At 42.0% G+C, this 22,258-nt stretch overlaps 1 protein-coding gene across 1 annotated transcript in view; it reads left to right on the top strand.

Moving 5' to 3' along the window:
• The window catches only part of RASGEF1A (RasGEF domain family member 1A), a 69,521-nt gene extending 63,349 nt beyond the window's left edge, over positions 1-6,172 (top strand). The window contains exons 11-13 of the mRNA XM_032232046.1: positions 349-472; positions 1,388-1,460; positions 5,301-6,172. Coding sequence (XP_032087937.1) covers positions 349-472; positions 1,388-1,460; positions 5,301-5,325 — 222 coding nt within the window. The 3' untranslated portion in view covers positions 5,326-6,172. The remainder of the gene's footprint in view (positions 1-348; positions 473-1,387; positions 1,461-5,300) is intronic.
• Positions 6,173-22,258: the final 16,086 nt, after the last annotated feature.

Genomic DNA, 22,258 nt, shown 5'->3' with positions numbered 1-22,258 from the left:
ATCCTGCATGCAGGACAAAGTCTTGATTTCATGGGAGAAAAACAGATTGCAGTGGCACACAAGCTAAAGTGATCCTAACAGGAATAGGAATTGAGAAGCAATAATCAAGGAAGGTGTAGGGATGTCCTGAGGACTGTTTGTCCTCCTCCTCCTCCGCCAGACAAGAAGCAATGGATGAATATTAACCAAGGAGAGGACCAGCTTAGAAATATGGAGAGCTTTCCTGACAGGGATAACAAAGCAGCCATCTATTTGGATGTTTTAATGTGGATAGAGAGATTCTTTTGATTCCATGATGTTAACAATACTAATTCCCATTTGTTTTCGGTCGGTGTGGATCTCCTGCAGAAATTCTGGGAAATTTCAAGGCAAATCCACGACTTTGTCACATGGAAACAGGTGGAATGTCCTTTCGAAAAGGACAGGAAGATTCAGAGCTATCTGCTCACTGCACCTATTTACAGTGAAGAAGGTGAGACTCTGGGGCGGGAGGGGCAGGGGGAGTTATTCTTAAAAAAAGAAGAATAGTTCCCCACAACTGCCTTTTAATCTCTCACATTTACACTTTCTGCAAGAACAGAAGAACTATAGAATTAAGCAGGAAAGGCCAAACCCTTTCCAGACCAATGTAAGCCTAAATCACAAAAATGCATGGGATGCTTTCTATTCTATTCTTTCCATTGAATCATTTTTTCAGCTGATGGAGTTTCAGTTGGAAGAATGGAGGCAATGGGCCTGTTGACCATAATGTCATTCTAGAGAAGTAGGATTGAGGTCAATAAAGAAGAGAACAAAACTAACCACATTTGATAGAATATGTGTCTCTGTCTGTCTGTCTATCTATCCTGTCTACCCTCCTTTCTACCTCTCTACCTACCTATCATCAATCCATCCATCCATCCATCCATCCATCCATCCATCCATCCATCCATCCATCCATATCTATCTATCTATCTATCTATCTATCTATCTATCTATCTATCTATCTATCCTATCTACAGTATCTGTCTATTCTATCTACTTATCTCTCTACCTACCTACCTACCTACCTACCTATCATCCATCCATCCATCTCTATATCTATCTATCTTTCTGTCTGTTTGTCTGTCTATCCTATTCTATCCACCTACCTCTCTACCTACCTACCTATTATCCATCCATCCATCTCTCTATCGCTCTATCTACCTACCTCTCTACCTATCAACTATTTATCTTTATCCCCCTTCTCTCTATCACCTCTTTCTCTATGTATCAATCTATATCAATCTATACCTATCTACCTACCTACCTACCTACGTATCTACCTAACCAGCTCCAGATGGCATATTTCTGACAATATTATCATCCCAAACTGATCAACTTGTCTGTCTTTCTCTCCCTCCTCCAGCTTTGTTTATTGCCTCATTTGAAAGCGAAGGTCCAGAAAATCACATGGAGAAAGACAGCTGGAAGACTCTCAGGTAATCACGGTTATTGATAAATGGGAAGCAAAGTTATTGCTTGAACAAAGCCAAAAAGGCTAGTTAGCCATTATGCAAAGTAAAGCTTCTCGTACTCAGGAAAACAAAACTGCACAAATATTGTCCTATTTGCCCCAAAGGAAAGGAGAACATTCAAAGAAAGACTTGCCTCTCTAGTTCTTCCAGTGGCCAAGCCGACAACCATCCTAGACCAAGTCAAAGCCCCAACCTTCCCCACCACTTTCTAAATGGTGATGTGAACTTTATTTACTTCTAAATAAAGAAGGAAACTTTGCTTCTTCGTTGAGAAGGGGGAGATGACTACGGTATTTAAATCAGGAGGTCCTCAGGAACATGGACAGAGGTTGAGATGATGGTCACCAAGATGGGATCAAAGCCCTGCCCCCCTTTTTACATGGGCCAGAATGCATCTTTCAGTCCTAAAGTTGTGGTCACTTCCTGACCTTTCATCCTGCTGCAGATGAAATTTTAAAGTTTTAATGGTAGACCAAAGACTGAGACCAAAGACTGAGTTAAGCTTTTTCTCCCCAATGTTCTCATTTTAAGGTTTCCAGGAAGTATTTATTTATTTAGCTTTGGTGGCACAGTGGTTAGAGTGCAGTACTGCAGGCTACTTCTGCCAGCTGCCTGAAATTTGGCAGTTCAAATCCCACCAGGTTCAAGGTTGACTCAGCCTTCCAACCTTCCAACCTTCCACTTAGACTGCTTTTGCTATTTATTTGCTTTCTGTAGCCGCCCATCTCACAGCAAACTATTGTCGGCAGCTCATAATTCAAAACATATGTTATAATTTAAAAAACAATAACAACAGTAAAAAGCATGAAGACAGTCAAAAGTATTAAAATGTCTGATCCAAAATACTTATAAAGTGTTAATTTGGGTGTGCACGTTTTAACTTGGGGAACACCAAGAAGCATTATCTTCCTTTTACCATCTCAGGATTTACCGTATTTTTTGGAGTATAAGATGCACCCTAAAAGAGGGTGAAAATTTGGGTGAGTCTTATACATCGAATGTAGTCCCATCCATCCATCAGCCTGCACCCTTTGGCCTCTGCCTCCCAGCAATTTGCCTCCTTGCAGCAAATAGCAAACAGCCTGTTTCAGTTTCAGCTTCAGCACAGCTTGATTAGCACAAGCAGCTGATTGTCCGTTGGATCGGCCTCCCAACTATCAGCTGTTTCAGGCTGCAGGGATTGCCATTGCCACCTCCAGGCACCCCATTTTCAGCCTCTGGGTGACCCATTCCGATCCCCACTGCCCAGAACGGGCAAAAGATGGGGTGCCAAAAACAGAGATGCGGACACCAAAAATGGGGCACATGGAGGCGGTAATAGGCTATGGCAATCCCTGCAGCTTGAAACAGCTGATCATCAGGAGACCGATCCAACTGACAATCAGCTGCTTGTGCTAATCAGGCTGTGCTGAAATTGAAACGGAAGCACGTTGTTTGCTGCAAGTAGGCAAATTGCTGGGAGCCAGAGGCAGATTTTTCCCCCCTTGTGCTAATCAGGCTAAACTGACACTAAAGCAGGCCGTTTGTTGCTTGGTGCAGGGAGGCAAATTGCTGGGAGGTATAGGCCTTTTTTTTCTTGTTTTCCTCCTCAAAAGCTAGGTGCATCTTATATTTCTGAGCATCTTATACTCTGCAAAATACGGTAATACAGTAACCCCATTTTTATCTTTTCCCAACAGAGAAGCGATCCAATGGGAGAGTTCTGAATTATTCAGGGATTAGTGGTCTGCTTTCTACTAACTGGACTTAATTCCACATAAAGCGTAAACAGGCCCTGTGGGTTTGGACTGCTTTTATAGATGTTTCACAGGAAGGGAACAATAACAAAATTGTGTGCACATAGAAAAGTTTCGCCTGTAGACAATTTTCAGCATATGTTTTGCGGGCTGGCTGGAAATCATCTTCAGAAATCAGAACACAAGGACAATTTCAGTGTTCCTTATATAAGGGAAGCATGAAATTTCATGTTTAGGGGACTGGAGACAAAAATGTATGAAGAACAGTTTCAGGGATTGGGTATGTCTCATCTAACGAAGACAAGGGTTAGGGATGACATGATAGAAGTCTTCTAGTATTTGAGTGTCTGCCACATAGAAGAGGAGGTCAACTTATCTTCCAAAGCACCAGAGAAGGCAAGACAAGAAACGATGGATGGAAACTAACCAAGGAGAGAAGCAACTTGGAATCAGGAGAAATTTCCTGAGAGAACAATTAACCAGTGGAACAGGTTGCCTCCAGAAGTTGTGGGTTTTTTTTTAAAGAAGGGACTGGACAGCTATTTGTCAGAAATGGTACAGGGTCTTCTGCTTGAGCAGGAGGTTGGACTAGAAGACCTCCAAAGTCCCTTCCAACTCTGCTATTCTGTTCATTCATCCACCAGATTTTTGAGGTTCTCAGGGAAAACTTAAGCGGGAAGTCAAGGGAAACCGAGATTTCACATTAACATAGTCTAATTTCTCCTCAGCATTAAAACCATACAGCATTAGTTGATGTGAGATGACAAGATGTCCACAAAATGACCAGCATCTATACTAGTAGTTGGGAGAAGCAGTAGAAGGAGGTGTAGTAGAAATGGGAAAAAGAGACACCAGTGGACACAAGAATTGCTTGTGTATGTGTGTTGCATAGCAACCTGTATTGTTGTGTGGGCTCTCTTAGGTTTTGGAGCCCACTCACTTGAGGGTACATTTCCCCAGTGTCAGAATAGAGCTGAAAGTGACCTTAGAGGTCTTCTAGTCCAACCCCTGCTCAAGCAGGAGACCCTATACCATTTTAAATTGGTTGTCCAGTCTGTTCTTAAAAACCTCCAGTGATGAATGTCTATGGGGATTCTCAGTCATTCAGATCATGGTTGTCCCAAAGGTGCTTTTCCAAGAGGCAACTAAAATTTCTGATTTTTCTTTGAAGCTGTTTTGCTTTTCATCCAAGAAGCTTCTTCAGCGAAAGGTCTTCAAAGAAAAAACAGAAAGTCCAGTTGCCTCTTGAAAAAGCACCTTTGGGACCCCAGGGATGGAGTACCCACAACCTCTGAAAGCAAGCCATTCCACTGGTTAATTGTTCTCGTTGTTAGGAAGTTTCTCCTTAGTTCCAGGTTGCTGGATTAGTTTCCATCCATTGTTTCTTGTCCTGCCCTCCGGTGCTTTGGAGAATAAGTAACCCCCTTTTCTTTGTGGCAGCTCCCCCAAATACCAGAACACTGTAACCATGTCCCGCCCTGGTCCTTCTTTTCTCTAGAGTGGCCATACTCGATCCTTGCAACCGTCCTTCATATGTTTTAGTCTCCAGGCCTTTAATCATCTGAGATGCTCTTCTTTTTCCAAAGTCTCAACATCTTTTTTGTAATGTGGAGACCAAAACTGGATAGAGGATTCCAGGTGTGGCCTTACTAAGGATTCATACGAATCCCTAGTGCTGCATAACAGAGTGAACTCCCATTCCTTGTCCCAGCTTCTGCCAACCTAGCAGTTCGAAAGCAGTTCGAAAAATGCAAGTAGAAAAATAGGAACCACCTTTGGTGGGAACGTAAGAGCATTCCGTGCGCCTTCAGCATTTAGTCATGCCAGCCACATGACCATGGAGACGTCTTCGGACAGCCCTGGCTCTTTGGCTTTGAAATGGAGATGAGCACCGCCCTCTAGAGTCGGGAATGACTAGCACATATGTACAAAGGGAACCTTTACCTTTATCTTATTCATGATTTTGATTCCATGCCTCAGTTTATACAATTAAGGATGTTTTTCGCTTTTTTGGCTGCTGCCACATAAAAGAGCCCATGAGAGTAACCTTTTGTCTTTTCGTTTTTAGGACAACCCTCCTCAACCGAGCCTGAGAATTGGAATTTTTGGATTTTAAAGCACACTCTACAAACACTGGGTTTTTTTTTTCTAATCCTGAAAGGCTTGGTTTGTGAAAAGAAGGCCTCGCTGGTTGGGGTCAGTTTTGTATATATATATATGATACCTTTTATGAACAACTGAAAAAAAAATTACGCTCGATAGTATTTCATGTCAACTTTAAGGCACTTAATGATGGTTTTTGGTCTTTTTTTAAAAAAGAAAACCCTCCAAATCAAGGGCAGGGCCCTGGTCTCAGAGATGAAACCGACTGTGGGGAAGTAGAATCTGTGGCGATGTCTTCTCGTATGGCCATCAAGATCTTTATTTTCATGTGTGATGATTTTTACCCAATACTGTACATGTATACCCTCTGCCAGGGAGTCGGTACTCTCTCGTTTTGGGGGGACTTGCTTGTGCCTGGGACTTCCTGGCGAAGAGCGGATGCATCGTGGCCTTGCGTGTGCCTGGCGCTTTCATGGTGTGGAGCGAATGCATCGTGGCCTTGCGTGTGCCTGGCGCTTTCACGGTGAGGAGCATCTAGAAACCGCTGAGTGACCCAAAGAGGCAACCGAGTTGATTCCAGGATCAGGTTGATTCACTACAAAACTTAAGCACGGAGCCTTTGTCAAACTACACACCCGTTTAAGTGAACTGATATTCCGATAAGCGTGCTTCTTCTCTGCTGCCAAGTTTCTATATATATATAGAATTTGGATTGAATTTGGTAAAGGAAGCATTTGCCTAGAGAAATTTAAAAAGGGTAAATTTGTTTGTCTTGAGGCTGCTCTGGATGAGTCATTCTTTTGCTGCAATATATTCCATACTAGCATTCCTGCAGAATCATCCCGATTTTTGTTTCTTTATTTATTTATTATTCCTCCAGTGACGTGAAGGGCACTTCGCTTTCCTACTTAACACTACGGATGTACAAATCCTTTGGGAAATGTACAAAGCTGCTTCTTCTTCCCACCCTCCCTCCCAAATTGTTACATTGGCTATTCCCACCTCCACAAGAATTGTCGTTGCTTAGAAAGCTACATACATGCGTGCACACAGCTACACAGATTTCCTCCCTCCCACACCACCATCCCCAGTGAAGTGGAAAGCATCACCTGGAAGCATACTCTGGTACCCTGTTTCCCTGAAAATAAGACCTTCCCGGATAATAAGCCCAATTGGGCTTTTGAGTGCATGCACCTCCACCGAAAATAAGCCCTCCCCGAAAATATTGCAACACAGCAGCAGCCATGGGGTGACCACGCTCGCTGCCTCTTGCACCTCAAAAATAATAAGACCTCCCCAAAAATAAGTCCAAGCGCTTATTTCAGGAGTCGAAAGAAAATAAGACCCTGTCTTATTTTCAGGGAAACACAGTATGTTTTGAAGAGAATGATTTAAAGAAAATTCAGTATGGTGGTCATGGACAAGTGATAGAAGCCACATCTGCACTACCACACGCATAACAAAAAGCAGAGTTTCAATCACACCATCATGGATGCCATCCTGACTTATCTTACCTTAGCTTGGAGACTCCCTGTGGGGAATTGGGACAGAGGCAGCTGCTTTAAAAGGCTCAGAGGTTTTCAATCCCACCCCTGCCCAAATGCCAGGGCTTTCCATTGACTTTGGGTTGCTAAAACAAGGCGATTTAAAGAAGTATACAAAAGGAACATATCTCATCTCCTGCTTCTTTTGCGGGGTACCACAGCCCCAAGAAAGGAGGCCTTTTGTGAAGGCTGAAAGGGGGGCCTTCATAAACATGCGGGCAAGCCATGATGGCGTGAAAGAAACTGCAAACCTCTTTGCAAAAGAGGAAGATAGAAAAAAGAGAAAAGATCTAATTCTGAGAAAGTTTTGCTGGCAGGGCAAAAGGAATTTGTAATCTTTCCTTTCTTGAGATTAAAAAAAATAATACAGACTCCCCCCCCCCCCCAAGGAAAGACTTGGCTTGGGATCTACACCATCTTAGAGAAATGTTTTTTTTTGCTGACCTTGGATGGGAGTAGAAAATCCTAGGATTAAAAGGTTCAAAAATGCCCCAAAGGTGGCAGTGCACATTATTAATCACATCTATATTTTTAGTAAGAAAATTGCTTGTATATGGTTCACCTGGAGACAGTCCAAAGAGTCTCAACAGATTCCTTGATCAACTCTCAGCATGGCTTTTAGACTCGGATTGCAAACCTGCCAAGGATTGTTAGGGGGTGGTCACCAGTGAGAGCAACCCCTTTGCTGCCATCTGGTGGCCAGCTCCATTTTTGCAGCTCAGATGTGACTGCCCCAAGTTTGATCCACCAATCTTAGAAGCTGGCAGGGCAGGAAAGGAGATGATGTGCCTGTAAAAGCTTTTATCCCTACTTTGGAAAGGAAATCAAAGCTAGCCCACACAAACACACCTTATAACTCCAGAAATGCTCTCTGAAGGACCAAAGATTGCAGCTTCAATTAGCTTGTAGTAACACAAGCCAACTTTATTTTCAGGGGGAGCATCCGAACACATCATCTTCACCCTGGTTTATCTTAGATTAAGTGTCCCTGTTGCATTTCCCCATTGTATTGCAGCACAAAGGGACTTTTAGCAACTGGAACACGGTATTGGTGCCAACATCTCCACCCAAGGATTCAGTCCTTCTTGTCTCTGGCCTTAATCGTTGTAGCAGCCTAGCTGCCCCCTCTCACATCAGAAATTAGTGCCTTACAAGGTACTGAAATTGTTTTAGCGTACCTTCTTTTAGAATTCTGTGTCAGAGACAAGCAAATGAAAACTAGGGATGTCTCGAAAAACCACCTATCGCTTTGTAAATAACCTGGAGGATCTATCTGACGAAATAAGAGTCTACCTTTCTCTGGATTATTAATAGTGCAGCAGAAATTATTTTTGTTACAAAAGAGCATAGGAGAATCGCTCAGTTTTTATTCATTTTATTTTTTGTTTCCCCCTCCAGACAGTTTTACCAATGTTAAGAATGTTTTCATTTGCATCGAAATTTTGTTCCCCGGGGATATAAAATTTGAAGGAATCTTGAGTAACCGGCATTGAGGTGTTGATGATTATAACGCATTGCCCAAAATACAAAAATCCATTTGGTGGATTTCCCTAAATCTACCTAAGAGCTTACAAGAGGCGCTGGATTTTATAAAGAGGACAATTTTTTGGTCTGCGGGAAAAAAACAAAATTGACAGCATCTTCTCTTTGTCTTGGTTCCCAGCTAGTTATACAGATAACTCTATCTGTATAACCCAATACAGTGTCTCTATATTAAGAGTTAAAACCAGTGGTGGGGTCCTGCCGCTTTAACAACCGGTACGGTGATTGCGCGCCTTGTGCACGCACATGTGCCTGACACGCACTTGCAGAGTTTTAAGAATACTTACTGTTACTGCTGGGGGGTAACACAGCTGAGGCACGGCTGTCTGCTCTGCTGCACGAATCAGCTGAGAAGAAATAGGTCAGTATAGCGCAGGGGCACACGCAGGGATGACATTCAGCAGGCTCTGACAGGTTCTGGAGAACCGGCAATGGAAATTTTGAGTAGTTCTGAGAACCAGCAAATTCCACCTCTGGCTGGCCCCAGAGTGGGGATTTTGCAATATCCTTACCCAGGAGTGGGGTGGGAATGGAGATTTTGCAGTATCCTTCCCCTGCCACACCCACCAACCCAGAACCACCAAGCCATGCCATGCCCACCATGCCCACAGAACCGGTAGTAAAAAAAATTGAATTTCACTACTGGGCAGGAGGGCGGGCCCACCTGATCATTGGAGCGAACTGGTTCGCTCTCAGCTGGTTGTCGGAGCTACCGGTTCAGCTGAACCGGTCTGAACCGATAGAATCCCACTCCTGATTAAAACCATGACAAAGCTTGGTAGATTGGGGCAACTTTTAGAAGAAACAAAAATCATCATTGCCTCTTTGCTAGACTATCAATAGGAGGCCAATTGCTCACTGAATATGTATATTTTAAAAAAAATTCCCTGTCGATTCAATTCATAATTGATCTGGTGGCATTGTTCACTAGAATTGACCCTTTAGAATTCTTGGATCCTGTTATGGAATTGAGACCACGTATTTTTTTTAAAGTTATCTGCCATGTTCTATTTCCATTAGAACCAAGTTTAAGTGTGTGTGTGTGTGTGTGTGTTTTTGTGTGTGTGTACAGTATATATATATATATTTCAATGCCTCCTGTTAATTTATTCTGTTCTAAATGTGTTTTCTGATCATCACAAATCTAATTTCTTGCTTTCTGGGTTTTAAAATTGCATTAGTTTCAGCAGGGGAAAGCCCTGCTGAAGTGGACATTCAGCCTGTGTAAAGAAATGCTTTGAATGTCAGAAGGTGTGAATAGAGGTGATCCTCAACATACAATTCATTTAGTGACCGTTCAAATTTACACTGAAAAAAGTGACTTATGACCGTTTTGCACACTTATGACCATTGCAACGCCCCCACGATCACACAATCAAAATTCAGACGCCTGGCAACTGACTTGTATTTGTGATGGTTGCAGTGTCCCGGGGTCATGTGACTCGTTTTTGTGACCATCTGACAAGCAAAGTCAATGGGGAAGCCAGATTCACTTAACAACCGTGTCACTAACTTAACTGCAGTGATTCGCTCAACAACTGTGGCAAGAAAGGTTGTAAAATGGGACAAAACTCATTTATCAAATATCTCACTTAGCAACAGAAACTGCTGGGCTCTGTTGTGGCCATAAGTAGAGGATTACCTGTATTGCAGCTACCATAACCTTTTAAGGCATCCATGTCCTTTCCTAGGAGAAAATGTGGCTGCGTTAAAAAGTTTGCTGAAAGATGCTATGTTCTCACCTTTGGCTTTGAAATCCAATTAGTTAGAGGGGTCTATTGTCCATAAATGCAAGCTAATTATTTGATTTTTCTAAGTTAAACCATGATTGCTTATTCTGTAGTTTAGCTGTTGTCAGAAAATAAAAAGCCACTGCATAAGGTTGTAAAAGGCTTAAAAATTGAATAAAAGTTGAAACGCAGTTTGGCCAAGTCAGAGAGAGAGAGATGATACAGTCCCCAAGGGTTACAATTAAAAAAAAATGTGTGTGGGGGGGGAAATGTGAAGCTAGCCAGTTCTTTTTAATATATATATTAATTCTAAAACATATTTCTATATCACCAGAATTCAATTTAGTTCATTGTTACTCTCCAACTTTCTGCTCATTTAAATTTAAATTAGGAGAAACCCTTTTTAATTTATACAGTAACAGTTTACCAATTTTACGTTTATGAATTCCAAATGGAGGCCCATTAAAATGCTATGAAATCTCTCCCTATGTACATGGTATACGGACAATAAATGAATATTTCATTCTTTTGATTAATGCATTAGAACATCTATCTGACTCAAAAGAAAACATTTTGCTACTTGCGTTCATATTGTTCAGGGTACACGGAGAAAACAACGAAAGAAACAAATTGATTTACACTGATCAAAACAAACATATATGAAATTATAGAACAAGAACCCCACAAATTAATGGCTAAGGTTTATTGGTTGAGCTGCTGCTATTTTCCCCACCAATCCTGAAGTATTAATTTTTGATCCCAGTTGGGAGAAAAATAAATATTTGTACTGTATTATTTCAATGAGGTATTTTCCTTTTCCTTTTTTGCACTTTTGAGAGGTCTCCTACTTAGCAACAGTGTCAAATCCTTCAAAAGGGATTGTATATTTGGCTTTCTTGATGTATTTGAAATTTACAAGCGGATGTTTCAGATTTCATATATGAGAAATGCAGTTTCTGGAACACGTGATGTGTAGGAATATTTAAGATGAAATATAACAAAGCTTTGGTATGAATGTGCACTCCAGTGGTTATCCGAGCTGGTTCCAGTATATCCTTCGAAAAAAAGTGTGATTCCCAAATTCTCAAATTCTACTCATTCTCCCCCCGCCCCCCCTTAGGCTTTGGTTTGAAACATCTCTTCAAACATCTGTGTTTCGTTATTGGGAACTGAATTGCTACATATAAAAAGCTGTACCATAAAGCAGGATATTCCGTGTTTTGAGTTTGCTGTGCTTGCATTAATAAAATCAAATGGCTTCAACCAGGCTTATGTGGACCTGTCGTATGTAATAATCCTTGAGGAACAAGTATTAACCCCCTCCAGAATTTGCTCATCCCCTTTTTAAAAGTCTGTGGAGATTCTCAGTCATCCAGGTCGTGGTTCTCCCAAAAGTGCTTTTTTCAGGAGTCAACTGGACTTTCTTGGTTTTTTCTTTGAAGACGTTTTGCTTCTCATCCGAGAAGCTTCTTCAGCTCTGACTGGATGGTGGGGAATGGAAGGATTTATATTCCTTGCAGACAGCTGGTCATTTGCAACCTTTTAGAGGGTCATTGAGGCGCTTGGAGGTTTATCTGTGTCCTCAGCAGGGGTGGGTTCCTGCCAGTTCTAATCTCTTCTATAGAAGAGGTTCCACAAATCTACAGTGCCGTTTAGAACTGGTACCAGCTCCCTCCCCCTGTCCATCCGCACATCATCAAGATGAAGAGCTAGAGGAGGAATTATGGGAGTTGAAGTCCACAAGTCTTAAAGCTGTCAAGTTTGAACACCCCTGGGGTTTTTTTCCCTAAAGGATTAGGGGTGCAAGGGTCTTGTAACTTGACAGCTTTAAGACTTGCGTGCTTTAAATGCCAGCGTTTCTGAGCCAACATTTTGGTTGCTAAGCAAGAGCGTTGTTAAGTGAGTTTACAAGTTGGCCACACCCACCCAGTCACAGGGCTGGCAAGCCACTCCCGCAAAGCAGGCCAAACCTACAGAGGAGGTTCTAAAAAAGTTTGAAACCCACCACTGGTCCTCAGGGTCACCTGAGTGGTGCTAATGGTTCCTGTAGTCTGCAATATTTTTGGGAAATCCATTCATACTCCCACACCATTTGAAGGGTGTTCATCTCAAATGTTCATCCCTGGGGGGAAAAAAGCACCTTTGGGACAACCATGACCTGGATGACGCAGAATGTCTACTGACTTTTAGCTATGCAATTTGGGATGAACACCCAAAGTTGCGATGGAACTGAAAAAGTGACATTTTTCTGTCAGAGTGCACACAGTGTGACTAAGGTGGGCTAAAAGACCTAATTATGGCTAACAGTTCTATAGTTCAAGTTTAATATTAAACTAGTTTGACACAACCCAGGAACAAAATACAGTAAACAGAGGTTTGTCTTTCAAATAGTGGTTTATCTACAAGGAATATATACATATACATATTAGGCAAAGTCAGGCAATCAACCATCAATTATAGCATGGAAGCACCCATGGGGGGGGGGAGAGAAACCCTCACAGGGCCTCTCTTATGTCTACAACCTCTTAAAGTCGTATCAGCCCCCAAAACCTTGATGACTCATTCCCTACCTTGTATCATTGTAGCAGCTATTTCCTAGACATTTTCACAGTTATGACCTTCCCAGCATTGCCATGGGCATGTGTTTGACATTCAGATGCTTGGCAACTGATTCACATTTACGATGGTTGCAACGTCCTGGGATCATGAAATTCCCTTTTGTGACCCTCTGGCAACCAAAGTCAATGATGGGGAACTTAACAGCCATGTTACTTATTGAACAACTGCAGTGATTCGCCTAATGACCGTGTCAAGGAGAATTGTAAAATGGGGCAAAACTCACATTAAAAAGTCTCACTTAGCAACATAAATTTGGGGCTCAATTGTGGATCTATGGTGAGGGCTGCCTGTACTTGCTGCTTCCATTAATCTATACATATAAAAGCCAAATACTACTCACTCATCACAAAATGTCCAGAACCATAAAGCCTACGAACGTGAAATTTGGCACGTTCTTGGCTTCTAGGTACTTGTTAAGAATGGATTTTGCAAAATGACCATCAGATCATTACTATTTCTTATACAATAATCAACACACTCTGATGCTAAGTAGTTCTACTCCCTTCCCTACTGAAAAGAACTCTGTTCCAACTGCCAGTTGTCTTACATTCCGTTACTTCAGTTCAAACTGGCAGGCATTCCACTCCTTCACTTAGGAGCGGTCTGGGGCTTCTTACAGAACTAAACATCGGTACTTCACCTACATGTACACGCCTTCCACCTATGGGAACTGCTTCCAGACTCACGGCAGTGGGAATGATATCCCCTTATGTGTTTCAATCTCCGACCACCACTAAGTCAACAGATTGTAAACCAAATTTCTCCTGCATAGCCTGATCACATAGTTTCGTCGAGAAGTAGTAGTAGTAGCAGTAGACTTATATACCGCTTCATAGGGCTTTCAGCCCTCTCTAAGCGGTTTACAGAGAGTCAGCATATTGCCCCCAACAATCTGGGTCCTCATTTTACCCACCTCGGAAGGATGGAGGGCTGAGTCAACCCTGAGCCGGTGAGATTTGAACCGCTGAACTGCTGATCTAGCAGTAGCCTGCAGTGCTGCATTTAACCACTGCACCACCTCGGCTCGGGGTATAGTATTTCTTATACAGTAATTAACACATTCTGATGCTAAGGAGTTCTACATCCTCTCCCCACCTGAATAGAACTCTGTTTCAACTGCCAGTTGCTTCACATTCCGATACCTCAGTTCAAACTGGCAGATGTTCTACTCCTTCACTCAGGAGCGGTCTGGGGCTCCTTACAGTACTAAACAGTGGTACCTCACCAAAATGTCTAAGCCATCCACATATGGAACTGCTTCCGGACTCAAGGCGGTGGGAGCAATATTTCCTTATGTGTTTCAATCACCAACCACCACTGAGCCAATGGATTGAACCGGATTTCTCCTGCAATACCTGATCACCTAGTTTTGTTGCAAAGCACAGATAGCCAACTAGTAATACATAAATTATATAATTTTTCATTCCTATAGCAAATTGTTTATAGCAGACCACAACTGGAAAAGAGTTTTTAAGCAACATTTCAAGAAGTACTCAGGATTAGCTCAGTGTAAACAAAAGGCATTTGATGGGTGTAATGCAAACACCATGAAGGTAACAGTTTGTTCCAAACCATTCAAAAAAATCAGTATTAAACTTATATTATTAAACATCCTTGTCCTATACAGTTAGCAATCCCCCGAGATAAAAAAACAAAAACAAAGTTAGAAGAAATATTAAGAAAGCAAACTCAGTCTCTGGCACAATCATAGTTTCCTTCCCAACCAGATTTAACTCTCTCTTTCTCTTAGAAGTAGATATAATTGCAGTTTTAAAATACATTGTTTAGAAAATGAACTAAAGCAAGAGCAGAACATTTATTGGTCAATAGGTTTTTCAAATCATAAATATTCACTTACTTTTTGTCAAGCAGCGTGTTCCTTAGGCAGACTCAACACACCACTGGTGTTTTTATTGTGGAACAAGCCGATAACAGTTCTTCAAGTTGAATTTCAGGTCCTGCAATTTTTTTTAAAAAAAGTAGGAATAGGAATAGAATTGAAGCAGGAATAGGAATTGGAACATGAAGAGGAATTGGAATAGAATTGGACCAGGAATTAAAATTGGGAGATGACCCAGTGACCCTCTTTTGTGTTCTATAATATGGAATAAGGATTATAGGAAAATGCCAACAGTCTCCTAAAACATATAAAGAATGGTTGCTTGAATTGGGTACATCTAGTTTAATGAAAAGAAGGAATAGGTGTGAAATGCAGCAGTGTTCCAAAATCTCAGGGGTTGCCATAAAGAAGAGGGGGTCAACTTACTTCCCAAAGCACTTGAAACCAGGACAAGAAGCAACGGATGGGAACTAATCAAGGAGAAAGCAACCTAAAACTAAGAAGAAATTTCCTGATAGTTAGAACCATTAAGCAGTGGAACTGCTTAAAAATAGAATTTTTGGGTGGCAGAGTGGTGCTGCGGGCCAAAGAAGCCAAAAACGAGCCCATTTTGGGGTGGCACAGTGGTTCTGGACTCTGAGGAGGCCAAAAATGAGCCTGTTTTGGGGTGGCACAGTGGTTCTGGTTGCTGAGGAAGCCAAAAATGGGCCTGTTTGTGCGTGTCAGAGTGGTTCTGGTGGCTGAGGAAGCCAAAAATGGGCCTGTTTGTCCGTATCAGAGTGGTTCTGGTGGCTGAGGAAGCCCAAAATGGGCCTGTTTTTCCATGTCAGAGTGGTTCTGGGCCAGAAGCCCCTCAGACACACTTCAAAGCAGCCACATCCCTTCATTAACCTGCTTTCCATCCCCAGAAACATAATAAATTAAAGTTTAATTTGAGTGTATTTTTAATGCACTTCTAAACACCCCCCCAGCCAGTCCCCCCAATAGTCTGAGGGACCATGAATTGGCCCCTTGTTTCAAAAGTTTGAGGACCCTGCTCTAGAATTGTAGGTTGAGACAGTCACTATAAACTGTTGTAAGACAAGGGCTGTCTGTAAAGTGTGAAATTCCCTTTTGTTTCATACTTGTTCTACTTCTAGATTAAATAAAAGTCTCTTTAATTAATTATTTTGCCATTATTCCAAGGGCAGACAACAGTGGTCTAGTTTTACATCAAAATATTTCTTTTCATAAGGAATAGGAAGCTTTGTAAAAGATGCCACAAGAAAAAAATGGGATCTATTGTGCTAAAATGGACATAATCCCACTTAAATATGCAAGGCAGTTCTACCACCTAGTGGGGACTTGGGGAAAAAAAAACATTATTGAAGTTTTTTTTCCTGGGTAACAAAAAGCTGCAACTGTTAACCCCAACTTCCATTGAATTTAATAAAACAGCAATGTTGGTATCTATTAGGCTTCCCTGCAAGGCAGAAAAATGAGGCAGCTACTTTTAAGAGTCTCATTAACATTTCACTCCTTTCATTATTTGATTCTTCTTTGCACAGGAGTCTGGGGGGAAAAAAACAAAGGCTGTACAGCTAGTCCTTGAGTTACAACTTATTTTTTTAGGGACAGAAGTTACAATGGCATTGGGAGGGGAAGTGACTTTTCCATTCCCCCCCCCCCACCCTCTGCAAATAATAAGCTATTTCCCTCCCATTTCAAAGACAGGCTTACCTTGTGAGCAAGCTGGACAAAACAACAACTGGACTCATGAAGGTCCTCCTACAAATTGAGGCAGCTGGTTTTTGAGTTTTTCTGTCCAGCAGGGCAATGTCCAGTGATATCCCAATGGTGCTTGGCTTCTCCTTTCCCATGAAAATCAAGCATATTTTTTCTTTAGGAAGGGAGTTCAGGAAACAGAAGGTTCCCACCTGTAGCAGTTTGCTTCCTAGTTGAGATGACTCCCCACTGTAGGACCTGCAAGGTCCCTTCTAGCCCTGGGGTTCTAGGATTCTATGGTCTCCAGCTGTGGCAACTCACGAGCTGCAGGTGCAACCGCTCTGTAGTTTGCCGGGGAAGGAGATGGCTGCACAATTTTTATGGAGGAAACTAAGAATAGAATAGAATATTCTTTATTGGCCCAGTGTGATAGGAATGGAATGGAATAGAATAGAGAATGGGAATAATGGGAATGTAATGTAATGGGATAGAGTAGAGTAGAGTAGAGTAGAGTAGAGTAGAGTAGAGTAGAGTAGAGTAGAGTAGAGAAGAGAATGGGAATGATGGGAATGGAATGGAAATAGGATAGAATAGAATATTCTTTATTGGCCAAGTGTGATAAGGAATGAAATGGAATGGAATAGAATAGAATAAGGAATGGGAATAATGGGAATGTAATGTAATGTAATGGGATAGAGTAGAGTAGAGTAGAGAAGAGAAGAGAATGGGAATGATGGGAATGGAATGGAAATAGGATAGAATAGAATATTCTTTATTGGCCAAGTGTGATAAGGAATGAAATGGAATGGAATAGAATAGAATAAGGAATGGGAATAATGGGAATGGGAATGTAATGTAATGTAATGGGATAGAGTAGAGTAGAGTAGAGAAGAGAAGAGAAGAGAAGAGAATGGGAATGATGGGAATGGAAATAGGATAGAATAGAATATTCTTTATTGGCCAAGTGTGATAAGGAATGAAATGGAATGGAATAGAATAGAATAAGGAATGGGAATAATGGGAATGGGAATGTAATGTAATGTAATGGGATAGAGTAGAGTAGAGTAGAGTAGAGAAGAGAAGAGAATGGGAATGATGGGAATGGAATGGAAATAGGATAGAATAGAATATTCTTTATTGGCCAAGTGTGATAAGGAATGAAATGGAATGGAATAGAATAGAATAAAGAATGGGAATAATGGGAATGGGAATGTAATGTAATGTAATGGGATAGAGTAGAGTAGAGTAGAGTAGAGAAGAGAATGGGAATGATGGGAATGGAATGGAAATAGGATAGAATAGAATATTCTTTATTGGCCAAGTGTGATAAGGAATGAAATGGAATGGAATAGAATAGAATAAGGAATGGGAATAATGGGAATGGGAATGGGAATGTAATGTAATGGGATAGAGTAGAGTAGAGTAGAGTAGAGAAGAGAAGAGAATGGGAATGATGGGAATGGAATGGAAATAGGATAGAATAGAATATTCTTTATTGGCCAAGTGTGATAAGGAATGAAATGGAATGGAATAGAATAGAATAAGGAATGGGAATAATGGGAATGGGAATGTAATGTAATGTAATGGGATAGAGTAGAGTAGAGTAGAGTAGAGTAGAGTAGAGAAGAGAAGAGAATGGGAATGATGGGAATGGAATGGAAATAGGATAGAATAGAATATTCTTTATTGGCCAAGTGTGATAAGGAATGAAATGGAATGGAATAGAATAGAATAAGGAATGGGAATAATGGGAATGGGAATGTAATGTAATGTAATGGGATAGAGTAGAGTAGAGTAGAGTAGAGTAGAGAAGAGAAGAGAATGGGAATGATGGGAATGGAATGGAAATAGGATAGAATAGAATATTCTTTATTGGCCAAGTGTGATAAGGAATGGAATGGAATGGAATAGAATAGAATAGAATAAAATAGAATAGAATAGGGATGGGAATAATGGGAATGGGAATGGGAATGTAATGGAATAGAGTAGAGTAGAGTAGAGTAGAGTAGAGTAGAGTAGAGAAGAAAAGAGAAGAGAAGAGAAGAGAAGAGAATGGGAATAATGGGAATGGGATGGAAATAGGATAGAATAGAATATTCATATTGGCCAAGTGTAATTGGACACACAAGGAATTTGTTTCCAGGGCAGAAGCTCTCAGTGTAGATACAAGCATCAAATGATAACATAAGATACAACAGTCAGGGATAGTCATAGGATACTAAGCAATCAACATAAATCATGAGATACAAACAACAAAGTTATAGTCATAAGAAGTTAAGGAAAGAGGTAATAGGAAAGATGAGAAGGATAATAGTAATACTACAGCCCTGCTAGGTGGTTTGATAGCCTAGGTCATAAGACAGTGTTGTGAGGATTAATTGTTTAGCAGAGGGATGGCATGGGGGGGATAAACAATAGCAGTAGACTTATATACCGCTTCATAGGCCTTTCAGGCCTCTCTAAGCGGTTTACAGAGAGTCAGCATATTGCCCCCAACAATCTGGGTCCTCATTTTACCCACCTCGGAAGGATGGAAGGCTGAGTCAACCCTGAGCCGGTGAGATTTGAACCGCTGACCTGCTGATCTAGCAGTAGCCTGCAGTGCTGCATTTAACCACTGCGCCACCTTGGCTCTTTAAACTTGCTTTAAAGGGAGCAATTTGCTTCAGATGTGGTATTCAGCAGGTTCTGACCAGTTCTGTAGTGGACATTTTGAGTAGTTTGGAGAACCGGTAAATATCACCTCTGACTGGCTATTCTCTGCCTCCCGAGTCCCAGCTGATCGGGAAGAAATGGGGATTTTGCAGTAACCTTCCCCTGGAGTGGAGAGGGAATGGAGGTTTTACAGTATCCTTCCCCTGCCACCAAACCGGTAGTAGAAATAATTTGAATCCCACCACTGACTTGCTTCCTCTGAATTACCACCAAAGCGCTTTCAAACCTTTCTGTCAGGCCATCAAAGACCTCATGAAAATCCAATTTGCCTTAAAGGATGGGGCATGGTGGGTCTAATCACCCACTCCAGATAGACATCAATGGCAACAGCTCATTTAACCACCGTTCAAAGTTTACAACGACACTGAAAAAATGACTTGCAACCGTTTTTCATACTTATGTCCGTTGCAGCAGCAGATCAAAATTCAGATGCTTAGCAACCGACTCATATTAATGACAGTTGCAGTGTCCAGGAGGGGAAGGGTGTTTGTCACATGATCCGCTTTTGCAAACCTATGAGAAGCAAAGTCAACGGGGAAGCTGGATTCACTGAACCACCATGTTCCTCACTTCACCAGTGCAGTGATTCACCTAACAGCAGTGGCAAGTAAGGTCTTAAAATGGGGCAAAACTCTGTCTCACTTAGCAATGTTAAATTTGGGGCTCAATTGTGGTTGTAAGTCAGGAATGCCTATGTTTTCTACAGAGATGCAATATCTCTGTAGACTTTTCTTCAGGATGTTTTCCACGTTACCCGAAGTATTCATGTTCTCCGTCACATATCCATTCATAGGGGCTGTCCCCACCTTTGGTTCTCTTGTGATGCCCTTAGTCATCCTGCCCATGTTGCTGGGAGGACTGGACAACTTCGGCCGGCTGTAAATGCACTTGAACATTTGTCTCAAACCCATCGATGAAATGGGCAAAGAATTCAATATGAAGCAGTCTTGCGGAGTTGGAAGGGACCTTGGAGGTCGTCTAGTCCAATCCCCTGCTCAAGCAGGAGACTCTATACCCGGGATGGCAAACCGGAAGTGGCACACAGAGCCATCTCTCTGGGCACGTGAGCCGTCGCCCGTTGCTCTTCCGAGTTCCGGTGGGACGGCCAGCTGATCTTCATGTTCCGGCGGAAACCGGAAGAGCAGCCGATCAGAACCCTTACCTTGCATGCCAGTTTTTAACTCGCGATGTTTTCCTTTCAGTTGTGTCCGACTCTTGACAGATCTATGGTCCAGGTCTCCTCCCACCTTCCAGTCTTGCACGAATCCTTTGAGGTTGTTCTATCCTTCAGTGATGTAGATTGCTCTCTACTTATGATTCATTTAGTGACCATCTAAAGCAGTGTTTCTCAACCTTGGCAACTTGAAGATGTCCGGACTTCAACTCCCAGAATTCCCCAGCCAGCATTCGCTGGCTGGGGAATTCTGGGAGTTGAAGTCCAGACATCTTCAAGTTGCTAAGGTTGAGAAACACTGATGTAAACTCACAACGGCACTGGAAAAAAACAGACTTTTGACCATTGTTCACACGGACCCCATGTTGTGCCATCCTCACGGTTACGTGATCCAAAATTCAGGCGCTTGGCAACTAATTCGTAATTATGACCATCGCAATGTCCCAGGGTCACGTGATCCCCCTTCTATAACCTTCTGACCAGCAAATTCAGTGGGGGAAGCTGGATTCACTTCACAACCGCGTTCCTAACGTCACAACGGCAGGGATCTGATGAGCAACAGTGACAAGAAAGCTTGTACAAGGCGTCTTGCTTAGCGAGGGAGATTTTGGCGCCATTTGGCTCCATTGTTAAGTCTAGGACTACCTCTATTCTAATGACACGTTATTCTCTTTTATAACAGGAGACACTCTCCCTTTGTGTACCTTTGGTTTCGTTCTCTCAATAATCAGTGGTGGGATCCTACCAGTTTAACAACCAGTTCGGTGATCGCACACTTCACACAGTTTTGAGAAAACTTACCTTCTGCACCACTGCTGGGGAGGAAAACAGCTGAGTCGCGCAGCAATATTCTCTGCGGCGTGACTCAGCTGAGAAGATATAGGTGAGTAAAGTGCAGGGAAGGGTGGGCAGATCTACTTGATTGTCGGAGTGAACCGGTTTTCTCCCAGCTGATTGTCGGAGCTACCAGTTCGGCCGAACCAGTCCAAACCGGCTAAATCCCACCCCTGTCAATAACCCCAGGAAAGGAAAAGTCTGTCTCAAAACTTCCCTCTACCGAACTGTGAGCTGACAGTCAATTTGTTAAGAAGGCTCCCAACAGACCATTCTCCAAACTGGCCTCACAATTTGGGGTTCTTTGATGTAGCTGTTCCCTCTTTTCCCTATCCTCTTCTCCCAGGTTGAAACTCAAAGGAAGAGAAACCAGGCAAATATTAAAAGAGAGGAATATTCAATTTATTTATAAAGACACGACAACAGCAAGCCCCATGACATTCTCTCCAAGTCAGATAAATAATATTTGTTCTCCACAATGTTATATAAAAGCAAACTACGTGTTAAAAAGGGATGGGCCCAAATAGTATACGGCGGTTCAGACCGAGAAAAACTCCAACTTGTCCTCCGCACCCCCACCCCCCGACCCCGTTATCCAGGAATTTGTTGGGAGGATTCTGGCATCTCTTTGACAAATCCTGTTTGAAATGGTTAGATTAAATTTAAAAAAAAAGATAGACAGTATAATTCCACTTTTCTGCCACTAGTGTTCATTGCAATTCAGCCTGAATAGACGGACTTGTGCGCCCAAGGCTAAGAAATATAAAAAGGAGATAGTTAGCAAAGTTGACCTCTGTCTAACTTTCAGGACCATTTTCTAATGCTCTCCGCCTCAGTCAAGGGACAGAAACATTGCTACTTTCCTCTGAAGAGCCAAGAGGATCAGAATTGAACTATTGAAACCCTTGTTTTATTCTAGGTTCCCAAACATGCAGAAGAAAAAGAAAAATTGGCCAGTAGCTAGGATAAGCAAATAGCGTATAAAGCTCAACTCATGTACAATCTGCTAAAGTACGGCACGACGACCGTATTGCGAACTCCTGAACGGTCTTTTTTTTTTTTTTTAAGAAACCTGTCGTCTAGAATTTTTTTTTTTTTGCAAGTTGGATGGATGTTCCTGATAAGGCAAACTCAGCGGTTTTAGCTGCAACGATGTGTCAGGCAGCACAATCACACCACCTTCTGTCTCTTTCCATTGAAGCAGGGGTGAAATGCTACTGG

The sequence above is a fragment of the Thamnophis elegans genome, chromosome 15 (genome assembly GCF_009769535.1).
Source record: "Thamnophis elegans isolate rThaEle1 chromosome 15, rThaEle1.pri, whole genome shotgun sequence".
Taxonomy (NCBI): domain Eukaryota; kingdom Metazoa; phylum Chordata; class Lepidosauria; order Squamata; family Colubridae; genus Thamnophis; species Thamnophis elegans.
Note: the sequence above shows the minus strand (reverse complement) of the source record. Positions and strands in the feature narration are given on the sequence as shown.